Here is a 25,658-nt window from a genome sequence, read left to right as displayed (position 1 = left end):
AGTCAAAACTTATTTTCTGTCAAGTAAATGACAGGATGTTGTATATTTATTTGTTGATAACGTTAGAAGTATTGCAAACCTGATTATTTTGTAAAAACAATTGAGCCTTCATGCTGATATTCCACTGTAGGTAAAGAGACCAAGATTTTCAAAGCTACCAATTATTAGCATGTACTTTAGCTTGACAGCCTGACCTAGCACCTGTAAAATGTTCATGCTGTGAAAGCTTGGTGCTTGACACCATAAATTATAAATGAAGAGCTAGTGGAAAAAGTGACAGACTGACTCAGTGAAAGAGAGAATTACAAAGTTGAAAAACATTAAACTGACTGGCTGTGTGGATATTTAATCAAAGGAGATAAGAAACATTTTATCATCATGAATATAAACCTAGGATATCTCTGGGAATATTTGTCATGAGTGGAACAACTCTTCTTTCTAATAAGTTGCATTTACTTTGGTATATTTTTGAGACTCTGCATTAAAAAAAGAAAACATTTAATACAGCCAAATGTTAACCTCATATTTTCTGAGTTGCCTTTGTGTTTCTTCCTGGAAGGTTTTTTTCATATGAGTTCTGCTAAACTCTTTTTCTGTACATTATGGTCACTTTCAGACTACGGCAGTAAGACCAACTATATTAAATATTTCACTTCTAAAGCAGATAACTTATCAGCAAATGAGATGCCACTTCAGGAAGCAAAGGAGAAAAACTGATCATTTTGCTTGGGAGCATTGACACCTTTGAAAGTCATGACTGCTTCTGCTTTGATACGTCCACAGCTTGTGGCTCTACTAATGACTTACCTTAACTGCTGACAGCTAAAATCATTACTAACCACATTACCTTTAACAAGCAGAAAAAATACAAATGTAGGCTTGATAGCCCTCCCCGATCCTTTGTATGTCACTTGCTTTCTTAGGTCATTAGGGAGATCAGGGAGCATGTCCTTTTATTTGAGTATGAAATACTAACTTCATCCTGCTTGTATGGCATTGGCATAGATCTGTAATGGATAATAATAATAATAATGTTCTGTCACTTCTGGAGGCTCATTTATATGACTTGTGGATAAATTCCGGGTGGTAGTTCGGACTGCAACAATGCAACAAATGGGGATTGAACAGCTATGCTTTTCCACCCTCTGTACCACTTCATACAGACGTTGTTAGCATTATTGTTAGCTTGGGAAAGCAGGGTAGTCAAGATCTGCCATTTAAGGGCTATATGAACTCTTTGCTTTCTGTATTGTAGCTTTTCTGCCTACAAAATAGGAATGATTCCGTTTCATTTTATGATGTAAAAATATGGACTGAATGTAGGTAAACTCTTATTTAGCTGCCTATAGTTAAGAAGTTATGCTGAACTACAGAAGTAGTAGAAGACAGAGAGAGAGTAGTAAAGAGTCTTTGGCTTCAGCGGACAGGTCTGTGCCACTGCAGAAGTGCCTGCCTTCATGTTTCATGCCTGAACTTCCCCAACTGTTGTTCCCACATCTGATTTGCCTGTATGTCAGAGTTTCAGACCCCTGATTCTTGCTCTCAGCCTATCTGAAGCAGCATGCTCTGCAGCTCTGACTGCACCCGTGAGAACGCGTGCTCTCAAGGGCCCTGCCAAAAAGCCTGAACTGGTCCCTTGCCTCAGTTCTTGAGCTAGAGATTCTCGAACAGCTCTTCATGGGGCTGTGCTGCCAGTAAAGCACGAACTCTCTTTAGTTGCTTCAGCCTTTGTACCTCTCCTAACATCTGTCTATTCTGTTCCTTGGAGTCACCAAACAGCTAATTTTTCATCATGGTTATTAAGTAACTACTTGAGTAAGCAGTGGCCATCTGTCTTCCCAGTCCCCATTTGTCACTTTATCAGCTGTTCTCTTCAAAACTTCTTTCTTTAAAGGGACTGTTGTGGAAAAGGTCTGTATTGATTCTGGTTCTCACTCCACTTGAGACAGATGACCAGGTTGAAAGGTACCTCTGTATCAACCTCCCCAGTTATGCATGAGGCAAAGGCAACAAACCTTTGCAATACCATTTCATACCTCACCAATAAAGAGGCTAGGTCTTTGGATCAGTGCAGTGCAAGAAAGAACGGGTGCCTAGGGTGGGTTTGATTATCCCCATGAACTCCTGTGGGAAGTTTCTACCCCTCTTGAAGAAGAAATCCCAAGAAATGCAGAGTATAGGAGCAATAGCTATGGAATTATTAACTTCATAATTAGTCTGACTGACAGTTATGTATAGGTGTTATTATACTTTTTCAAAAGCTTTTGTATGTTTTTTTTCACTTATGGATGTTGTCACATAAAATTTTTGTTCATTTTATCACCACTCAAAAAAAAAAATAAGTATAGTAAAAGACATAAAAGCAAATACTTCTAAGAATGCAGAATAGAAAAGTTTAACAGCAAAGTGGAGAATATTAAATCTAGCATCATGACTCCACAAACCAAGTCCCAATCTAATACGATTGACTTCAACACACAAGTCATTTGTACTTTACCAGTGCAAGGAAAGACAAATCCATTTGTCTGAATTTCACTTGTTTCTAATTTCCCTAATGAAGATATACTCAGGTTAATAAATAGAGCTGACAAAACTGTCAGGTATTCATGTTCATTTAGAAAAATCTGCCCAATAATCTACTGTTGACATGAACATGATGGTGAATTGAATATCAATTAGCTTTTTAAAGTCAGAATGAAAATTATTACATAGGGCAGCTGGGCTCCTATCATAATTTTGTGACTTCTATTTTTATCAGGGTTAGCTCTTGACCTCCTTGTATCTCACATGTGAAACCAAAAGCTTAGGAAAAGAATACAGCTATGTGACATAAATCAGCTCTAGTGTTATTTTCTGGACCTGTGAACAGAATTAATTTATCTCACTTCATTTTAACAGCAATCCATGCTGAAAAGGAATATCTTAGAAATGAAAGCTGAGTCAATGGTTAGGAACACACTGTTTTCCTGGTACCTAAACCCCCATTTTTCCCATCTCATTCTTTGTGAGGAGTCCGTTAAAGTAGAGCAGTCTGCTTCTACCTACCAGGACTTATTATTGTTCTCTGTCCGCTGCCTGTCCTGCAGGGCTGACATTGCAGTGCTCAGCCCCTCCTGATGCATTACAAATGTAGGAATTCATCCCTTCTGGCTGATCCGTGGATTTGAGAACCACCTCCTGTTTTACTCCCCTGTTCAGAAGTGCAGTGTTCAACTAAATCACTTTGAAATCACTTTGACACTGTTCTTGGGGAAAAATCTGTGTTATAGGCTGGGAGAGGTAGGATATTACCTATTCATTCTCCATTCTACGATTACCTGAGGAAAACTTGGGGGTTCATCTGTTTCTGAGGTAAACCCATTTCTTTTAGATGTGAATGTGCTTTCTTTTTACCTCAGTAATTTTATTTTTTCTCGTGCTTGTGAATAAGACTCATGTTGGAGAAGCAAGCACTTATGTTAGACCTCAAAATACGTAATGTTTACAGTTGTCTTAGGGCAAAACGATGTGCTAAGCGGCAGAATAAGTAGTTAAGATCTAACTGTGTACAATTTGGGATTGTAAATATTATCCCAGAAAGATTTCAGTGCAGAAATTGTCATGTATTTCTGCACTGACAAGTACATTTTCTACATGCTTGGTTCGTTTGGTGCCACTGAATGTATCGAGATGATTCCCAAGGCTCCACTTGGTATTCATGAAACGAAACATGGAACCTGCCTTACTGGGAAAGGCCATATCTTTTACTGACTGGTGTTACATGCCTGTGACTGATAAATTGTTTTATTTCTCCTCTTTCTTTGGAATATTTGTCTGTATTATGAACAGGGATTAATGTTGTGTGATAAGGAAATGAAAAAAGAAAGTCAATGTGTTATCCTAGTAGAATAACCGTTTAAAGACTTCTGTCTTAAGTTGCTTTAGAGAGCCGTTCACCATCAGAGTGGTCATATATGCATGTGCAGAAAAACCGTTAAAGCATGGACGGTTGCATCAGTGCAGGGGTAGGAGACTCTCTGGTTACACTCCACAACAAGAAGCTCCTGTTGTAGGTCGTCATGCAGGGAGTCTTTTCTCAGTTCTGTCGTAAGACAGCAGTAAAAGTCGTTTGTCTTTCCTTCATTCACCTGATTATTCTTTTTCATACACCAGAGAAATAAGTTTCACAAGATCCTTTGTACAGAAAGCTGCTACGAAGATTTCATACCTTGGCTTAAACAATTGTAAAAGCTAACAGTTGGCCAAATAGTCTCTATTTTAATTGTACTGTGACTACTTCAGGAGTGAACTCTGCCTGTTACATAATGTCTAAACAGAAAAAAACCCTTCATTTAAATGAAAGCATCTAGGCATAATTGACCAATTTTCAGAATTAATCAATTGTTTCTATTTTGTTGGTTTGTTGGTTTGCTTGGGGTTTTTTTTTTTGGTTAGGTATTTTAGCACTATTCTAAGTAATTTTAATGCTATTAAAAACAGGCTACAAAAATAATGGAAAAAACCCAGAACATAAAATTTTACTATTATTTCTTTTGGGTGCAAGGATTCTTGTTTCCTGAAAATAAGTCTGTCTGTCTCCATTTTTTTATCTTACTATGTCTTAAGCTCCAACTTTATAAAATAGATATTTAAATTCATCCACTATTTCAAATATTTCCCGATCTTAAAATTAAAAAATTGTAAGTATCAATCATGTCATTTAAAGTAAAGGTATGACAAGATACAGGTATGTTCAATGGGCTGTGTACAGGTTATAAATTGTAAATGTTAATAATTGCTTATCTCAGAGCATTTTGATAGGTGTTTAAAGTATTGCAATTGCTTATTTTACAATAAAGTGGCATTAGGAAGAAAGTAAAAATACTGTTGTTAAAATAAGAAATGTTTGTGGCTTCATACTTTAAACCCTGAAGTTAACTTAAAGCTTGACAACCTGTAGCCACAGACTTGTCACTTTTTTTAAATCCACTGTCCTGCTTTCAGAAAGGTAGGTGTTAACATGTTAACAATACCAAAAGTAAGCCACGGTAAATGCAATAGGCAACTAGCTGACTATATGTTCTAATTATGGTCTTTTTATTATTGAAATAACACATAAGGACTGGTGTCTATTGTTCCTTGAATATGAAAGCCAAAGGCTTTCTCCAGAAGGGCAGACTTTTACTACCATCCATCAAAATTTACAGTGATAATTTCAACAGTCATTTCTAGATAAAGAAAATTTAGACATGAAGTAGACCACTTACAAAGTCTTAGAAGATGCTGGTAAAAGACAAATACCTTAACCCCTTGGTGCTGTAGAAGTCATAAAATGAATTAGGCCTACTTGTAGAATTTTGAGTGTCAAGTATTGCTGGGTTTAATTCAGATTTAACTTTTTTTATAGAGACTTTGGAGGTGCTGAAATGCACATTAGATTATTTGTTTAGAATGTGAGGGTTTTTTCATCCTACCATGGCTACTTGCCTTATTATTTGGAAATAATTGTAAAATTGCATTTCTTTTCATGCAAATGTAAGTTGAGTGGATGTTCATATAACTCCCCGTTCCACAGATATAATCATATATGATGTTCATGACTTGTTCTTCTAAATAATGTGATGATACAATTGGGGATCAGTTACATAGCATGAATAACGAATATAAAAATCCAAATGGTTTGTGAAGCAAGTGGCTTGTTTCTTCCTTCTATCTTCATAAACTCTGATTGCTGAAAAGTATATAGAGTTGAAAAAATAAATATTTGGCAAATTAATTGCAAATGGAAAGGAACACATAAGCTTGCAAACATGATATGTAATGACATATTGAAGACCAAAGCTTTGGTCTTCAATATGTCTTATCCACTTAATTGTTCAAATGAAATACTGTATCATTCCAAGGTTCCATTAGTTGCTACTTCCATTTCAGTAGCTTCAGGGGTTTGACAGTATATGGAATAATGGTACTGAAGATACAGCTGGAATCAATTGCCTCTACCTCCATCAGTTCTCTCAATAGGTACAGGAGTTACTCTTTCATTTTAAATAATTACATAAATTAGATCTGTCAGTATGGTGTCTTATGATTTTAGGTAGCAAGAACAAAGTACAGCATTTTGTTTACTTACCTTGCTTATTTACATGGTAGAGTCGCATAAAAATATGCATTTCATTATCCAAATTCAAGAAAGTCTTCCACCAAAAAAGCAGCAGAAGACAATAAATCAGAGCTTCATCTCGCTTTTTCTATTTAACACTTAATCCAGTGAGGTTACTCTGATGTAACTGAGGGGTCTGCAATGGTTGGCAATGCTAATAATACAACATGAGAATAAAGGGATTCATGTTAATTTTTCAAGTGAGAATGGAAGAAAAGCAATGTGAAAAAGGATAATGTAAAACTGAAGCTTTTGGTATGAAAATGTTGGCTTACATTCCGGTGAGAGATGGAGCAGTGGGATTACAACAGCCTTTCACTCTCAGGAGAACGTGCATGTTTGCGCGTAAGGTACGGAAAGGATAATTATATTGGCTTTGAAATAGCAGGAGCACTATGAAAGTGTAGGAAAGCATAAAATGATATAGCAAAGAGCATAAATTTTAATTTCATTTAAAAAAGGTCTTGCTAAGAAATAAGTAATAAGATTCTCTAGGAAAAAAGTTTGAATAAAAAAGGTGGGTAGTGGCATTTTATGCAAAAGAACCACTATTTGTTTTAATCATGTTAGCTCAGAGCCACAGGATTTGAAATTATATCTATCTGGGTAGTAGTAGGGAACAGTAAGACTGAAACAGATAACTGACTCAAATTAGAAAATAGAGTAAGTTATTCCTTAAGCATCTGTATATAATGTATGGAAAGAAAAATAGTGCTGTGGGGGAATTAGTTTTTGAAGATGCTCACTGAAGACCTCAAGTAACTGGCAGTAAAACACCACCAAGTTAAAGACAGGCAGTTATCCAACATAAAAAATATTGCACTCAGTCTAATAATGTTGCAATTTTTTTCAGACTGAGAAGGTGAATTTATCATGAATGAGATGCTGGGTTTTGTACATGAAAAATTATTATGACCAGTTCTCGTTCATTAGAGGAGAATACTAATCGTGTGTTTGTGTGAGTGTGCAAATGTGAAAATGAAAAAGGTGAAAGTGGAAATTACTTTTTAAAATTCTTCATTGGGAAATCATTGATCAATAAAAAAAGGCCAGTTTTGGATAACGGCTCAACCTACATTAGAGGTAACATGAAAGCAGAAACTAGAAATATAAACACTTGTAATAATTAATGGAAAAGAGAAGCTACATGTGGAAATCAGTACACGTTAGAAAATATGAAGTGTAGAAAATTTAAAATAGAAACTAAGTGTGTTAGGTAAAAGCCTAAGTCTCACAACACTCAGGATAATGGGAATTTCTCTATTGTATTATGACTAAAAATGTTTGTGTGAATGGTATTGAACTATTTTTAGAAAGATGCAGAAAATAAGGTGTTCGGAATTGAGAAAATTAGAAATTAGTAATTTATTCACATATCATGAAGAATATCAAGTACTCCCCATCTGGCGTAAATAGTTCTCTTCCAAGAGTCCTGAAAGAATTGGCTGAGGAGATCTCTGAGTTACTGATGGTAAATTTAATGAGTTTGGGGACTCAGGGAATTCAAGAATATTGGAAGAGTGTAGGTGTTAGAGTACTGGTTTGAAAAGAAAAGGGAAGCACCATTAACCAGGTAACTAGATTTTTATAAAAATCACAGCATTGGAGAGGATTCGAGAAGTCATGTAGCTCCCCCCTCTGCCCCAAGGCAACAAGAGATTATGTAGAAACCAGGTCTGACAGTGTTTAAGGTGTATTAAAAGCCTCCTATAGTGGAGATTCCCCAGCTTCCCAATTAGTCACAACTATCCCTCTTCTTTACAACTGCAGGGGTAGTAAGGATTTTCCTGAAGTCTAACATAAAACTCTCTTTACTGTAATTTAAATCCCTTCTTCCTTTTTGGCCATTAACATAGAGAACAGATTATTCTCTTCTGCCTTAAACAGCCTTTTGCACACTAGAAGATTGTTAGTGGATAGTCCTTCTAATTTAACCTCCAAGGTAAATTACTCTAGTGTCACTCAGACCTTCCAGAGCACAGCCTTTCTAGAGATCCCATCATTCCCGTTGCTCTCCTGTGGTGTCTTTGCAACTGATCCAGGTATTTTTTGAAGTAAGGCACTGAAAACCAGACACAGCACTGCTGCTAAATGCTGAAGAGAGGGGAAGGATTACTGTCTATATTTTGCTGGCTATAATCCCGTTTATCTCGGTCAAACAGCATTGTCCCTACTTTGTTTACTACATGATTTGCTATGACTCTTATATACTTTCCCAGCAGAATTGCTATCTAGACAGGTGCTCCTCATCCTTTATTACTGCAGCTCATTAATCTTGCCTAAACCAGATAGCTGTTGCATGCAAAATAATGGAAATGCTGGAAAAGGATTCAATTGATACGTGTATAATGAATGCCAGTTTATTTCTTTTATGGAAAACAGGCCTGGTCAAAAAACCCAAGCATTTAAATGATTTTTCCCAGTTGATTACACGTTAATTGCCAAAGGTAACTTGCATATTGCATATCTCCCTCTTCTTTCCGTCTTCCTCAAGCAGACAAGCCACAGAGGTAGTGTGTTTAGATTTTATAAAGTATGACAAAATATCACAAAGTGTTCTGACAGTAAAAAGCTTACCAAATTTTTTAGTAAATGGATTTTAAAAACTGAGGTCTAAGAAACCTTAAAGTAGTTTTCAGTGACTGTTAAATCACAGAATTTGAGATATTCCTTATACACCATTCAAAATTCTAACTGGTCAACATTTTTCATTAGTAACATGGAAATAAATATAAAATCAATAGCTGACAGAAGAGTAGTAAGTAAAGAAAGAAAGAGGATGTGCAGACAGGGAACAGCCTTTATCACTTAGTAAGGGTCAGCCCTTAAAAGTAAAACTTGTTTTAATATAAACAAATGGATCTTTGTACATTCAAGAACAAAAATGCAAACCAAACTGAAAAATAATGATGAAAAGGAGTGATTCTGTAAAGGACAGTGATCTTGATAGACCAATAACTGCCTGTGAGTGCAATGCTGCAGTAAAAAATAGCCTAATGTGACCCTGGATATATAAACAGGATATAAAAATAGGCAGGCTTCTTTATGTTAATATATATTGTTAGAAGGAATGATTTCAGAATACTGTAGGTGATCCTATTTTTAAAAATGAAAAAGACCATAAAACCTGAAAAAAAAGTGCAGACACTTCAGAAGAGAGCAACAGCTCTCTTGAGGGCTGGAAGTGAGAGACTTTAGAAGCTCTGTGTGTTTGTCTTATAAATATAAACTGATTGCAGTCAATAAGTAAGTTCTCAGAGCAAAAAAAAAAATTGTGCCAGTTTTGCCTGTTTCTAGGTGTCATCTGTAATGACTGCCTATCCTTCTGGAAAATACTGAAACTTTCCATCTTATATTTGGGCATCATTTACTCAGTGCAGATGAGAGATTCCGCACGCAGGACATCCGCAGCTCCTGAGTGCATGGCGTACGTTTGCTGGCTAAGCCACAGAGCAGACAAATAGGGCAAATGTGCTGCCAGGCTAGGCAGCAAATGCACCCCACTCCCAACGCAGGCACCTGGTGAGTCTCTGCTGGCCCAGCAGTTGTCAGCTGGATGGGATGTGTTGGGGTGAAATGGTCTGCAGTCTTGCCAAGTTGTCTTCTTCTGAGTTTCGGCATTTTTTCTTGGGGTTTTTCCACACTGGTATTTTTCTACAGCTCCCTGAGTTACTAGTGTTGTCTTCAGAAATTAATGTCTGTTTGTCATTCTATTTTCCTTGCAAATCTCTGGCTTACTCACTGTAGAGGTAACAGTGAAATGTATTAGTCCACAGTGAGCAGGAGATCAAGCTGGGTGATCAGATGGCCTATTCTGATGTCGGACTACGATTCCAAAATCCTTTATTCATTTAAAACTGTTAGGTCATGCTGTCTGGAGATGTGTAAAGAAAGAAGAGGAGAAAAGAAACTGGTGAAATGAATGTTTGGAAGGCTTTTTCCTTGGTTGTACAGACAAGATTGTAGAGTTCATCTTCAGAACAGTGTTTTGGAATTAGAATTTAAATTCCACACTGTCAGTCTTCGGAGCTCTGCTCATCATAATTTTAAATAAAACAGTTCCCTCAGGACTGGGCAAAACCTCTGAAAAGATTAATTTCAATTGTAAAGTCTAATAATAGCAGTGTAAAATATGTCCAAAAAAAAAGGAAACAGGAGCTCAATATGGAATAATGACTTATAATAATGTAATATCTATTAAAGTATGTACTGGAAAACAAAGCTAAACACTTTTAAATTCTAAGTATGAACTGTGCAGTTAACTAAAACAATAGGTTTACAGCTGTATGTTTAAGTCTGTATATTATTGTTGGGCAAGTGACAGTATCCCTAGCTCAGTTATTTAAGGAAGGACATGCAAGTGCTAAATCTAAGTTCTTTTTATCCAAAGCTATTTTTTTAAAGGATCTTTGAGTTCATTTTGAATCGTGACATGACTTTGTAATGGCAGACCTACACTCTTTCACTCTTGTTCACTCTGCAAGTTTTATACTCTACGTCACCTCAAAAAACTGGCTACTACAAGTGGAGGCTGGATGTCAGAAATGTCAATAACATTGCTTAGTTGCAACCAATTTATTTATAGCCTTTTTCATAAATATTAACAGCAGTAGTTCCAGACACACACTTTTGCTTATGCTGGCGGCTAATGGCTTGTCCATAATGGCCGCTTTGCATGAAGTCTCATTTAAGAGGAATGGGGCTTTTTATGGCATATAAAGGAGTATAAATAAGTAAACATAGGGACAAGGGTCAGTAAATGTAGCTTCCTGGTTCCATTAACTTTTTAGGGAATTTTCTCATTTTAAGCATCTTACGTGTAGTGTCCACCATCTCTTTTTAGTCTCTTTGCATGTAAATTTCCAGTTCTTTTGAGACTTTCACTATTATGTAGTCAGAGGAGAAGCATTCATTCCTGTACATAATTCAGATGTATACATGTGGGCATTCTTCTTAGTCTGGATTTCTTTGGCAGAGTGAATTTTCTGCCAAGGAGCTGCGAGATGGAAGCTTCTTGGCAGTGCACGTTTGTCTGCCATCAGGTCTGTGCTGCTGGGGATAGACTGCTTCTTAATTACCTCATTTAAAGATAGCTTGGGTATCACTGTCCCACACTGAAGTCTATCATGTAGATATCTCCAAAGCACTGAATTGTGCGAGGATTTTACTACTTTATCAGTGTCCTCATTTGTATAGCTGGCCCTGTTGATTTCACTGCTTTACTGGGGTTTGTAGTTCTTTGTCATAAACAATGTTTACTTGATCTGCCAGTACTTGCACATTTTTAATTGATAATTATTTTATGTCTTGTAATACAAGTACTGTTGGAAAGACAGTCTTTTAATTTTTATGATTTTCATTTCTGACTCTGAAGGTGATAGCATTCTAATTCTGGTTAGTAGTTGTTTTGTTGTTTGAATTCTCCAGTTTGAGGTTCTAACAGATTTGGTGGCTATAGGTGAGCATATGTGAGCATACAAGAGGCTTGGTATGTAAAATGTATCAAAAATTGTATTTTAACAAGACTCAGTTATTTGATGGGGATGATTTGGTAAATGTATACAAGAAGTATTACTAGATCATGGTTCAACTAAATTTAAACTTAGCATACTTTCAGTGATGAATTTACTCTAGTTTTTATTTTTTTTAATGTATAGCTTTGAGCTTTCAAGTAGTACTTGATTAATTTGGGCAAGGAATTAATTAATTCAGGCTCCAGTGAAGAAATGAATTAGTTTTCCGTCCTGTATTTTGGGTCTTGTTCCATGGAAGTATTAGTTTTGAATACCTGGATGATGTTTATTAAATCATGGTCCTGCTACCACAAAAATTGTAAAACTGAAATGACGCTTCAAGCCCCAATGCTGTTTGTAGAAAGAGTTAATTTCTGCCTGCAGATCCATAGGTTTAGCAGTAACATATAGTGTTTTTCATTTGATTATTTATTTGATTCTGTATTAAAGAATTAAAATATAATCAGAATAGCACTTGATAAGTAGCAAGATATAACCTCAGCTGAAAACCAAGTATAGTTACAAATAGTCCATGTTTCGTGGGTGGAGAGAGGAGGGGAGGAAGATGGAGAGAAGAAAACAAATAGCTAAGATGAACTGAAATATTCTCAGAAATCAGCTGAGCATTTGGTCGACTCTATGAAAAGGAAATGTCTAAACCCAGTGGCTTAATTTTTTTGGAGGTAACAGATCCCCAGTACATTATAACTTGAAGGTTTACACAGGAAACTGCTGCATCACAGGCCAAATGAGAAGATGCTTTTCTGACTCTGCAACAAGAGTATGGTAGCCTGATGCAAATAGAAAATACTGACAGCTGTAAATCACAGCTTTTTACGTAAGCAGAAGGCAGCAATAGTCCCAGTGGGGACAGTGATTCCATTTTTTGGAAGTAAAATAGTGCTTGTAAAAAAATGTTTAATTTATCTTCAAGTTATTCACAAAGCTTCATAAACTGGTGAAGTAGTGAAGAAGTAGAGAGCAGAATACTCCCCTTTGTTGAATATCCTTTTTAAAATGTCATTAGTTTCTTCAAATAAATCATTAAGCTTTTATTTGGTTAATGTTGAGCTTGTTACCTGACTGTAAATTTGCTGATAAGACTATTTCAGTTTCAGGTTAAAAGTCAACATACGTTCAAATATAGAAGAACTCTAGTTGTCACTAATACAAAAGACAAAGGAAGATGCTAGGTCAAGTTTCCTCTAATAAGCTGGCGAGTTCACACAGTTTCCATGCCAATGTACCTTTTCCATAAGGCAAAAAACCACGACCTGGCTTCTGCTGCTGCTGCTGTACTGCTTTATAGAAACACATTATAGATAGCTATACATTGATTATTTGGACAGATAAGAGGTGGAAGATAGTGCCAACAGCATAAACCCCCCAAATGTATGGATAGTGATGTCATGTTCCAAACTAATAGCTGCATTTTTCTCCATCATTTAACCATCCAAAGAACTGGAATTTGTGGGCTGTAAGGAGGAACTGAGTGTTCAAAACACACCAACTTGATAATTAAAATAAACTGCCCTATACAATACTTAATTTTATGTTTAAATCCTATTTTACATTTCTTAAATTAGAGGGTCAGATGTAACAATTCCATTAGGGGGCAGTAGTACATGTAGGTACAATGTCTCATGTACTAAATATTTAGTTTACAGTCAGCTTCCTTATCACTATGAGCTGTGTTCTGTATAATTTTTGCATTATTAGTGAAAGGAAGAGAAAAATGAAGCTAATGTAATTTAACATATTAAAATAATGCAGAAACATTTTGTAATATACAAGTACAATAATGCACATCCTGTCATATATTAAAAAAACCAAAACGAATATAACAGAAGTGATGCAAATATATGTAGCAGCTTTCAGCACTGTGATATTCCAGCTAAAATATCAACTCTAAAGTTGTTAGTCTTTCTGTGTTCTTTCTGAATTATACAATTTGTATATTGTGTACCTTTATTTCTGGGAAGTTTATGGTTTTTTTTTTTTTAAAAATCTTACTTTTGAAACTCTTTTTTTCTTTATTTTATTAGCTTTAATGCTTAAGTCCACGTGCAGACTTTCTAGATTTCCAGGCAAGGGATTGCAGAAATGTGCATGCTTATTCAGGCACCTTTTAATGATTAAGCATTGGTAGCGTATTGCAATTTGGCAATGATTTCTGCAAAAGATTTAGGTTTTGTATGAGTTATATCTTCTGAGACATTTGATAATGAAATGTAAGCCATGAAAGCCTAAATGTTTAGACTCTGTTTTTATTCACACTCCAACATTTTAATTGCTTTAATAACTTTAAGCAGATGTACCTGGCTAATATGGCTAGTTCAATTCATACCAGTTTAATACTTTACTATGTTGTATATGTCTAATCCAAGCAAAACCACAAACATACCATTTCTTTTTCCATTTTCAGTTGTGTTACTTGATACTACAGCTGCCCTCGGAGAACTAGGATGGAAAACATTTCCTTTAAATGGGGTAAGTCGCTCACCATTTTGGTTTTATTGTCTTGATTTTGGCATTCTGACACTCTGGAAGTGAATGGCTATTATATCTGGGTGGATGTTCTTGCAATATAGACTTGTCAGAAAGATTTTAGTTGTTCTCAGGACTGGAGCAGCCTGTGTTGTAAGTAGGAATAACAGACGCAAGAATGACATGAGTACACATTATTATACCTTTCTCTTACTTTTCTGAGTGTTAAGAATCTATCTTACTCTAAATCTGATTCTAACTGTTACACATGATGAAGTTCCATATTAAAAATTCCTACGCTGGAGGAGTGTGTTATGACTACATTTTTTATGAAATAAAAGGAAAAATCATTTTCAATTTTATAACTTGAAACAAAACTTTAATGATTTAAGTGGGGATTAATGTGGACTTTAGCGTCTGGTAAAATGTATCGGGTTAGCTAAATCAGAAAAACATTATAAATATGTTAATGTCATTAAACCAGTTTAATCATGTAGAGAAAATATTTAAATAGTTTTGGGGCTTTTCCTGCACTGGCCATTCTAGATCAAAGTTCGATATTCCAGTTTAATGTCTTAAAACAGGTTCACTGTACCATTAATACAGATTGCCAGGAGGCACTTGACATTGCGTACAGGGCCCCAGAGTGTTAGAGGTGTCTGGTATACTTGGAGATGGTGTGGCCAGGTGAGCATGGGGAAGAGGACCATTTTTACTCTTTGAAGTTCAACCATCAGTGCTTTGCCAGTGGCTACACTTCCAAAACCCATCTTCTCTTTCCACCCAGCTAATGCACGTAACAGAATATCAGAGGCATTTGTAGTTTCACTTTTTAATTAAGATACAGTATACAGGAGCATTTAACACCTATTGTATCAGCTTCTAGTTCTGATGTCACTGTACATATTGTATATCACTTATTTTTATATTAGCTGGCATTATCTCTTAATTCTTGTGTGTAAGGCATATAATTACTTGCTTCTCTGAAATAAGCTCAGAAAATACTGTTTTTCTGAGTGAAAAATCTTGTTTGATCTGTTCCAGAAGGAAGTAGAAATTGTCTATCCTCAGCACCTTAATAATCCATTTTTATAAAATGCCTTCTGTGTCTCTGCCCTCAGGGGTTTCAAGCAATGTGACATTTCTTAATCTCAGCCTATTTTCAACTTTATGGATTACTCTTTTTCAGGGTTTTCCAGTTCTTTGTATTCCTAGACATAATTGCAGTCTGTTACAGATACTTCTGTGTTTTACATTTTGTATGCAGTCTCATGCAATCTGAGTTATAATTCTGAAAGTTCTATTTCCTTCAGAAATCCTAGATGAAGCAAATAGTGTCATACGCTATGATGAGAAAATACAGCGAGGAATTTTTTGCTCTAGCTTTGTGATGAGCTCCATTGAATTGAACAGGGAGCACACAAGATATAATTTCAGTTATTCTGTAAATTCTTAAAAGCTTCAGTTACTCCAATAACAATAACCACAATATACAAGCACAAAAACACCTGCACTCAAAGTTGATTTAAAATATAGCTATTACAACATATCTATTTTGGTTGGTCATACATACACCTAACATTTGTTTTGCAGCATATTGAGGTTTTCAGGTGTCTTAGGACCTTTGCTGTGTTTTAAGAATTGGCAGCACTTACTAGAATACAAGGAGTTTACATTTGAGTCAGTACTTGGGATTCAATTATTAGAGAATTTCCCAAATAAGTACAATTTGTTTTTTTTTAAAAGTAGCTAGAGTAAATATGTGGGAGAAAAGCGGTTTCTAGCATGAGGAAAACATACGGAATAAGGCTTCCTGGGACATAAAATAGGCAGAAGAGGGTAGAGTGAAAACTGTGAGAGGAACTGGATAAATTAAGTATGGAGAGGTAGTTAAGAGAAGTGTGCATGTACTGTTAACTCAGGAAAAAAATATGTCTAAACTATTGATGAATTAATCTAAACTGCAAATGGGGTAAAGATTCATGTGCACTACAACAAAGAAGTTTTTGAACAAACTTTTTGGGAAGTTGTACAGGTGAGAATACATGATTTGGAGAAATACGATCCATTTAAGAAAGACACCATAAGATATTGGTCACATACAGCAGGAGATGACTGGATATGCAGACAAACAAAGTCCTCCATTTCTCACAGTGGAACGAAAGAAAATGACTTAGGTCAACATTCCAGGAAAGGCTGCTGTGAGCAGTAGGACCTAGTGGCAATGCTGCACCTCTGAAACGGTGCAGAGAGAAGGAACAAACAAAAAACCCAAAATAAATAGTGGAGACAAATGACTTACATGAAATGAGAGTTATTTCTCTCACTCACTGAGAGTCATGCAGAACTGCTGATTAAAATCAATGTTTGCTGATTTTTCAGAGTTAGTGTCATTCTGACAAACTTCATTAAAATATACCAAATGTACATTTTGGTTTAGGTATTTGAACATACTGAAAACTTGCATAAAGCTATTAAAATATGAAAAGTTACATTACTTTGGCTTATAAAATATTAAAGATACTAAAGTTAATACTGGAATGTATTTCTGAACTGTGTCTATTTAAGTTATTCTGGGATCCTGTACCTTACACAAAGGTAAGAAGAAAACTGAGCTTACAAATACTCATGTAATTAACAGAATATGACATTTGTATGCTTCTTCATGTCACTTTTGTACACAATTTCTGAAACAAAAGGCCAACATTCATGTTAATTATTACTTGATTCTTATTAAAATGTAAGGCAAAATATTGCTATTGGGGTCGGCTAATAACTTCTATTATACTCACTGATTTAGTAAAGAACAGTAAAACTGTTGTCTTTTTAAATCTTGCACAAACATCAGAGATGTTGTTTTATGTCCACAGTGCTGTTTAATCTGAGTTACTTATCTGTCCTAATATAATTCAGAATATGGCATAATTATTGGCGTGATTGAGATTATCACTGCAGAAATAAGAACCTGTTTTGTCCCATGATGGGCACATCAGCATTTTCCCTTTTCCTGGAGGAGAGTGACAGGTTTTGGTTTGTTTGTGCTTTTGAATAGAGATTTTTGTTCAGATACTGCATAAATCTTACATGTTACTTTAATCAAATTTTTTTTTTTTAAATGTGTGTGTGTGTGTGTGGTGTTTACATGTGTAAGAAAAATGTCATTGACATATAGTTACTGCTCTGACGAACATTTTTGAGGTTAGGAGGATGGGATGATAGGTTTTTTTGAGACTGTGACATTAACAGAAGTCATTAATTTACTGGCATACTCAGTCACAAAGAACGTTTCCGTTAAATTAAATAGCAACTGAAATATTAATGCTTGGGATTTGGGTAATGTTGAGTATGCCTCAGAGATTTTTAAACTAACAGGCTAGGGTGAAGTAGGAGAAAAAATTAGGAGATATTCTTTTGGAATTTGCAGAACCTTAACCTTCACCTCCCAGACTTTTTATTTATAGTAGATTCAGAACGCAATGTTTGCAAGCTTTCAGCAGTTTTGGTAACCTCTAAAGGTACCTACTCAAGCAAGGAAAGATACAACACAGTAGTTTTGTATGTGGCATTTGTATGCAAACCCATCATTTAGCTGCAAAGATGAGTCATGCACAACTGTGTTATCCATTCTTTGGTAATATAATATGTGATTTTATTTTTTCATTTTCTTCCCAGTTATTTGTGCAACCCTCCTGAAGCATGAGAATACAATAGTTTTTCTTACAAATATGTTTTCTTTATTTGCTTGTCAGATTTTTTCCTTGTATTTTGAACAGGTAATAAATTAAGTGCTTAGAGCTGCAAAAATGCAGCGTAAAACATTAATATCTTTGAGGTCAATAGAATCAGCTTTTGTTGATTGAGTTCCAATTTAGCTTCTCAGTAATGGGCTATCTAAAATTTCTACTTTAATAATGGACACATTTGATACTTCCTCTGTTCTTTGGGCTATAGTTCAAAATGACCCATTGATTTATGAAAAAGCATGTGCTATGGAGTGAAAGTAGATCTTTACTCAACAAACTGTCACTCCATAACCTTGAAAATGCAGAACAAGTTTTTTTGGATTGGTACAAAAAAATGGGAAGGAACCCTTTCATAGGTTTCAAAAGAGGATGTGAATGTGAGCTAGTGAGCAGGCCAGTCAAGTTCATGTGAACCGCTATCCAGGGTTCCAGCTGAAGTCAGATCGCTGACCTTGGGGACAGGTTTATTTTTCTTAGGTTTTCTCACTACAGCCTGTGGTGCTGTGACTGTTAGAAAGGCAGTTTTTTTCTAGGTGATTAAGCACTGTTTAAGCGGTTAATAAGGTTTGGAAAATTAGGGAGGAAAGGAAAACACCTGAAAGCCTACCTGAAACGTAGTGGTCCACAACCTTCACTTATCCATTAGCAGTAATATTAATAAAATAATGCACCTTGGGCAACTCCAGTTGTTGTTTTTTTTCCTTCTGACTTCAATGTAACTTTTTAAAAAATCATTATTTATTGCCCGTTGCATTAAGCAATGTAACACAGTTTTGTAAGCAAAATTTGCTCGTGAGCTATGGTTTGGAGACTATTGTCATAAGGGCATGTCTATTCCTGATAAACTTCTACCATAAGTACCCCTACTTAACTCTAAGAATGCCTTATTTTGCATGAGCTGAATGTACTTTGCAACTGTTAATTTGGAATAAAGTGTTCTTATTTGAAGAAGAAAATTAATCATTAAAAAATATTCTGCTTCTAACATTGATCTAAATTTTAACTTGTGTGTAGCCACTTCATAAACTCCAAAAACATTTTAAAATTAGCGTAAAAGAAGGGCAAGGTGACTCATAACACAAAGCTGTGAGAAATTATTTACATGTGGAAGGGGCTTGTACAAGCTAGCTTGACTTGTCATAGTAGACAAAATGTATAGCCTCAGCAGTAAAGAGCCTACTAGAAGTCCTCTAAATTATTTTACAGCTGTGTGAGTGACAAAACTATTTTAATCCCAGTTCCCACAGTTATCTGAACAGCTTCCTTGTCAACTGGTAATTTTCCTATTGATTTATCCACAGAAGTAATTCTGTTTTGAATATCTTCTTTCTTTGGGGGATCTTTTCAGTTTTTTAGTAACTCTCACGAATATACATTTTTAGGATTTTTTTTCTGTTATGAATTTGTTGAGACTGGACTTGTCAAAGTACTGATTTTTCCCCTACCAGACTGATTATTTTACCCTCTCTGTAAAAATAATTTTTTTACAGTAAATGCATCAGTCAACAATTCACTTTTTAGCTCCTTCTTAGCTAATTAGAAGACATTTCTATAACATAATTTTGAATGGCTTAGTACTGTTTGTCACCAGTACTCGCTCACTACTCTTTTTCCATGTTGTAATCAGAGATGATACTGAGGTTTTCCAGTGCCAACCTGCAAACATTTCTTTCAGTATAGCTTCATCCATCTTCACCTTCATTTTTTAACTGATATCTCTGAAGGTGATTGGGCCAATATGTCTTGGAACATTCTTATACGATACTTAAGACTTTAAACTATTAATTCTTTTAAATAGATTGATTATTTTTTAGAATTCTCCTGATTTCCTTTGAAGTTACATAAGAACAAAACACTTCTAAAGAAAGAGAGAGAAGCTTAGGCCCCTTCCTTTATTAAAACTATCAATAAACAAAGCAATTAGCAAAAAAAATAGCACTCTCCAATACAAAGTCATTGGATGCATAAAGAGTAGAAAACAGTGTAAGAAGTTAGCTAAGAAAGTTGACTTAAAGAAAAGAACAAAGAAAGAAAGGCAGTACGACTTTACTGCGTGAAATGATAATACAAGTATCAGGTTCGGCTTTAGACACAACACACACAATATAGTAAGAAGGAATATAGTAAGAAGGAATATAAGGTAGGGAAATGATAAATAAGAGAACAGAGCAAGTAATGTGGAAGTGGTAAAAGATAGCAAGATAAGCAAGTAAAGCATAAGCATCTGAGATACAAGACTAAGATGTGCATAGTGAAATCACTAATACACAAACAGAAAGTGAGGTTAGTGCATTAAACATACTGAGGCAGCACTATGGCATCATAAGAAAAAGATAGGGAGTGTATGGTAAATATGGTGATACTCGGTGTCCACAATTGAGTTCTGCTTTTCATATTATCTTGTTACCTGCAAGCAGAGAACTACATTTTACAAAAGATAACAACAAATTAATAGTACAGATTATAGCATGAAAGAAATGCAAATTCTCCTCACTGTGGTTCCCAGTAATTTGGATTTGTCTATGAAATAGAAAACTGATAAGTTCTGTGTATTTGTTAAACATACAAATTTGCAAATCCACATGGCCACTTCAATATTGATTTTAAGGATGATGGTGGTTTGAACATTTCATGTAGCAGTATGAATTACAATATCATCAGTACTTCTAATCTTCACTTTTAATACTGTAACTATTAGAACTCAATAGATGTTTAAATTCTTTATGACCAGCAGGAACAATTCATCAGATCGCCCTTATATCAAAGGCTGTAAGATTTCAAGCCTTGGCACTACATTTACTCAGTAACAAGTATTTCACTGAAGTATATCTTTTTAAAAGACATCAAGAAACCATAATTTCCCTTGGTAATTTGTTCCATTAATTAATTAGATCACTGTTTAAGAAAGGGTTCCTACTGTCTGATTCTTCCTTCTCAGCCTCATACTGTATCTAAATCGATGAAGTCCTTTGTTGCTCGTGCTCCTGCTTCTTTGAAGTTCAAATCATTGTGTGGTGGTTCTTTTTTGAAAATATGGACTCGAGTATGTAGTATTTACAGTCAATTTCATTATTTTCTACAGTTACAAATCATCGTGCCGCTTTTCTTTACTATTCTCCTGTTTAACCATCAAAGAGATCCCAGCAGGCTTTCTCACTACAGTAATTATGTTGTGAGCTCATGTTCAGTTGGTTCTCACTGTGATTCAGAATTGTCTTCGAGAACTGCAGTTTTATACCACACAGTAATCTATCTGTTAGGTAAAAGTGGTATTCTCACTCCTAGATATGTAAATATACGTCATCCTTCAATAAGTGTTCCTGACCAAAAAATATATATATCATTCTGTGTGACTTTTATGTTCTAAATATTTACCAAACAACTTACCTTTGAAAAGTCTCATTAGAAAAAACCTTAGCAATGTTTAGTTTTTAAGGCTAAAATACGATATTTATGATGCTACATGACTATACGATGTATGATAATACTTCCTAGTCTCTGTAATCTGTGCTTGAATATTGTAAACTACTTTTAATCATGCATCATGTGACACCCAATATAATGGCTTAAAAAGGTCACAGCATGTTATGTTCACTAAACCATTTTATAAACATAGCTTAAGATTAGGATTTGTGGGGTGAATAAAATACTTTAGGGCATTTAAAACCAGAATTAAGGAGTCTAATTGTATTTATCAGTTCCTGGTCTGCTCTGTAGTTGCAGAACTGTGACTTAGTGGACAAGGCATCATAGTTCAAAGACATCCTCTGCTTCTTAATATGGCATATTGTGGTGGATTGACCCCAGCCAGAAGCTAAGCTCCTGCCCAGTCATTTGCTCACTCCCACCCAGTGGGATGGGGGAGAAAATCGGAAGGGCAGAAACTTGTGGGTCAAGATAAAGACAGTTTAGTAAGTGGGGGGGGAGGGGGGAGAAGTAATGCAAGGCACGTATTCACCACCTCCCACCAGCAGACCGCTGCCCATCCAGTCTCCAAGCAATGGCTACTTTGAAAAAACTACAACCCCCCCCCCCCCAGCTTGATTGCTGAGCGTGACATTATATGGGATGGAATATCCCTTTCATCAGTCTGTGTCCCCTCCCCACCTCTTGCCCACCCCAGCCTGCTCCTTGAGAGGGCAAAGTGGGAAACAGAGAAGGCCTTGACGCTGTGCAAGCACTGTTCAGCAACAGCTAAAACACTGGTGTGTTATCAGCACTGTTTTGGTCACCAGTCTAAAACACAGCACCATATAGACAACTATGAAGAAAATTAACTCTATCCCAGACAGACCCAGTAAACATAATTAAAATCAAAGTTGTGTAAAAGTCAACAGGAAAAAATATCAATATCAAAAAAAGATTTCTATCTGAAGGTGTTTCACTTTTATTCCAAGCAAATCATAGAATCATTTAGGTTGGAAAAGACCTTTAAGATCATCAAGTCCAACCGTAAACCTAACGCTACCAAGTCCACCCCTAAGCCATGTCCCTAAGTGCGACACCTACACATCTTTTAAATACCTCTAGGGATGGTGACTCAACCACTTCCCTGGGCAGCCTGTTCCAATGCTTGATAACCCTTTCAGTGAAGAAATTTTTCCTAATACCCAATCTAAACCTCCCCTGGTGCAACTTGAGGCTGTTTCCTCTCATCTTATCACTTGTTACTTGGGAAAAGAGACTGACATCCACCTCGCTACAACCTCCTTTCAAGTAGTTGTAGAGAGTGATAAGGTCTCCCCTCAGCCTCCTTTTCTCCAGGCTAAACAACCCCAGTTTCCTCAGCCGCTCCTCATAAGATTTGTGCTCTAGACCCTTCACCAGCTTTGTTGCTCTTCTTTGGATGTGCTCCAGCACCTCAATGTCTGTCTTGTAGTGAGGGGCCCAAAATTGAACACAGTGTTCAAGGTGCGGCCTCACCAGTGCCGAGTACAGGGGGACAATCACTTCCTTAATCCTGCTGGACACGCTATTTCTGATACAAGCCAGGGTGCTATTGGCCTTCTTGGCCACCTGGGCACACTCTGAATAGTCTGTGGAACAGAGAACTGCAGCCATGTGGATAGATGTTGCAGAAGTAAAAGAAGCAAAGTTTTAACTAAGAACGGAGGACGTTTTTGAAGAAAAAATGCATCCAAAAGTCTAAATTTTTCCCTCTATTACAGCAATTCAACTGCAATAAAGATATGTAGTTACATCTATGAAAGCTCACCAGCAGGATTTCAGAGGTGTCACAGAGGCTGTGGTTTTAATAACAAGTTTAATAGAAGGTAGGGATTTAGCTGTCAGAACATTTAACAGGGATGAAGGAAAAAGAAGGAAGCTAATCAGATTTGCACACAATATGGGGAATTTACAGAGATGACATTAAGAAAAATATTTGAAGTCATGTATTTGAGCTGTAACTTGGACATAATCAGACACCATGTTCTGCAATGCCATATTTAGAATCCTTTTTGATGGTCAAGACATTGTATGAGGGAAAAGGTAAGTTGAGGGGTATTTTTTTTGAGATTAATTTCTATCTGCAGGGAATAAACAATTAGGTATATCCAAGATCTAGTTAAATGTCTAGGAAAGCTTTTCTAAAGGAATTGCTGTTGCTAATATGAGATGACTTGCCTGTGGGAGCCAAGTTTCTGTGTTTCTTTTAGGAGCATCTCTTAGAACATAAAAGGTTTTCTTGAAAACCGTATGTCCCTGGGATTGTCAATGTCTAAGCAATTTGGTGTGTGCCTGAATTTTTGGTTTTGCCTGTATTTCCTGTTAAAATGGCAAAAATCTTAATTTGCCTGCATATGTAGCCTGAAAACCCTGGAGAGAGAATTAGCTGTAACTGTGCTGAGAATTTGAGTATCTACTAGATGGATGCAGGATTACCAGAGTATGTTCCATCTGAAATGGTTAAATTCACAAAATGTGCTAGGCAATGTGAAGATATTATTTGTCATCGTCATTTTTTTTTTGTACCTACATTTGGGCAGTATCCTGATTATTTTTCATTTGGTTTTGTATGAAACATCTAATTGGCAAAATACACTGTTGTGTTCTTATTTGGATATCGCAAACACATTTGGGCCCATTTGTGCTTGCCACTGTGCAGTCACAGATCTAAAGCATTCATAGCCTAAACAATGAGATATAATTTGCTGTAAATGAAAAAAAAAAAAGCCAAACCACTTGTAGGAAAGCAGATATAATGAAGGAAGATTATAAACATATTTGAATGGTTCAGTACAGAACAGCTATATACTTAAATAGTAATCTGTAATGGTAAAGCAATAGAAGTAGTCTCTAAACTGCTCAACCAAAAGCCATTTATTGTGGTTTTAGTGCGTTATGTGGTAAGTCTGAACTTTATGATAGTAATGTTGCATATACTTTTTGCATTATTTTTCCATTCCTCTTTAATTTAAATGGTATTGTATACAAATATATTCCTAGTAAAGGCAAAATTTCCTGTATATAACTGGAACTATGGGCCATCTGTGAAGCAGAAGCATTTTTCTTACTGGTTTTCTAGTAGGATGACCTCTTACTAAGATGTCAAGCTAGGAGCTTGTCATCTTCATTTCATCTTCCATGACTATTCAAATATTTAACATAAAACATAGCAAGGGGGGTAAAATCCGTGTTGAAGCCACATAGCTGAAATTCAAGTGTATCAACTTAATAGTGAAATGATATGACCCTTAATGAGTTGGGCTCTTTCTTGCCCAAGATCTAACTTCCCCGACTCTGTCCTCACATCAAATGCTCTTTGCTTTCTTACTTGTCTGTATGCTTTCACAACCATTAAGGACTCTGTTTTGTTGGGGTGTTTTTTAATCACTTTTGAGTAGCATCAGGAACATAAAGAAAAAGGAAACAAAGCAGGCAGTCTTGTAATCCTTGATGCAGTGAAGTGCTATTTAAAATACCAACGTTTTTTTTCTTAAAAAAATTTGTTTGTACTTTGGTTAGAAGCAGTTCATGCACTCAATGCCCAGAAACTGCCAAAGAGCAAATGTAAAACTATTTATTTCATTTTCTTAGGATACTGATTTTAATGTATCTTGTGTATCACATATACTTTAATTATAATGCACAAAGAAAATTGATTATTTTTCAGTGTATATTGTATATATATAGCAAAAGAGGGCACAGAGTGGCAGTAGCAGTATTTTCTGTTATGTTTCTCATTGTAGGTATGAGAAACATTATAAGCAGTGGAGCACAGTAAACATTTAACTTTTTCAGTTGTGCAGCCCCACAAAAGGTATGCTAAATCCTGTATTGTTTTTTCAAAAATACGTTGGTTGGAAGTTAAAAAAAATGAGTGCCATACATGGGTTGCACATCTATCTACTCAGTGCATGAAAAATAGCTTTTAAGTCTTTGTAGGTTGCACATTCATATCTTGCATCCAGAAGTTTACAATATCTTGGCTTAACAAAAAAGGCAGTAAGGGGAAAAAAAAAGTATAATTTAGTGAAAATTAACACATTCTTGCCTTTTTTTCTGTAGAGAAAGAAACATATTTTGAGAAGGAAAACATACTGGGTTGAGGGAGGAAGAATGATTCATTTAAGTTGCGTGGGGTATATTTTCAGCAGTGTTGAATTACAGAATTTTTATGGTTTCTGTCAGCATGTAAATACTTTGAAATTGTTCTGATATAATTCAGCGTTCACTGTGCATACACATGGAGCTAGAAAGAATGCCAAGTTGAGTGTTGCCTTCATTACAAAATCACGGAAAAGAAAGGACAAAAGGAAAGTGGAAGAAAAGCAA

The 25,658-nt window shown here is 35.8% G+C and overlaps 1 protein-coding gene across 1 annotated transcript in view; it reads left to right on the top strand.

Annotated features, from left to right (window-relative positions):
- The window catches only part of EPHA6 (EPH receptor A6), a 513,048-nt gene that overhangs the window by 23,594 nt on the left and 463,796 nt on the right, over positions 1-25,658 (top strand). Inside the window, exon 2 of the mRNA XM_050915616.1 lies at positions 14,078-14,142. Coding sequence (XP_050771573.1) covers positions 14,078-14,142 — 65 coding nt within the window. The remainder of the gene's footprint in view (positions 1-14,077; positions 14,143-25,658) is intronic.

Source organism: Gymnogyps californianus, chromosome 1 (assembly GCF_018139145.2).
Source record: "Gymnogyps californianus isolate 813 chromosome 1, ASM1813914v2, whole genome shotgun sequence".
In the NCBI taxonomy this organism is placed as follows: Eukaryota; Metazoa; Chordata; class Aves; order Accipitriformes; family Cathartidae; genus Gymnogyps; species Gymnogyps californianus.
This window is presented reverse-complemented; position numbering and strand designations above follow the sequence as displayed.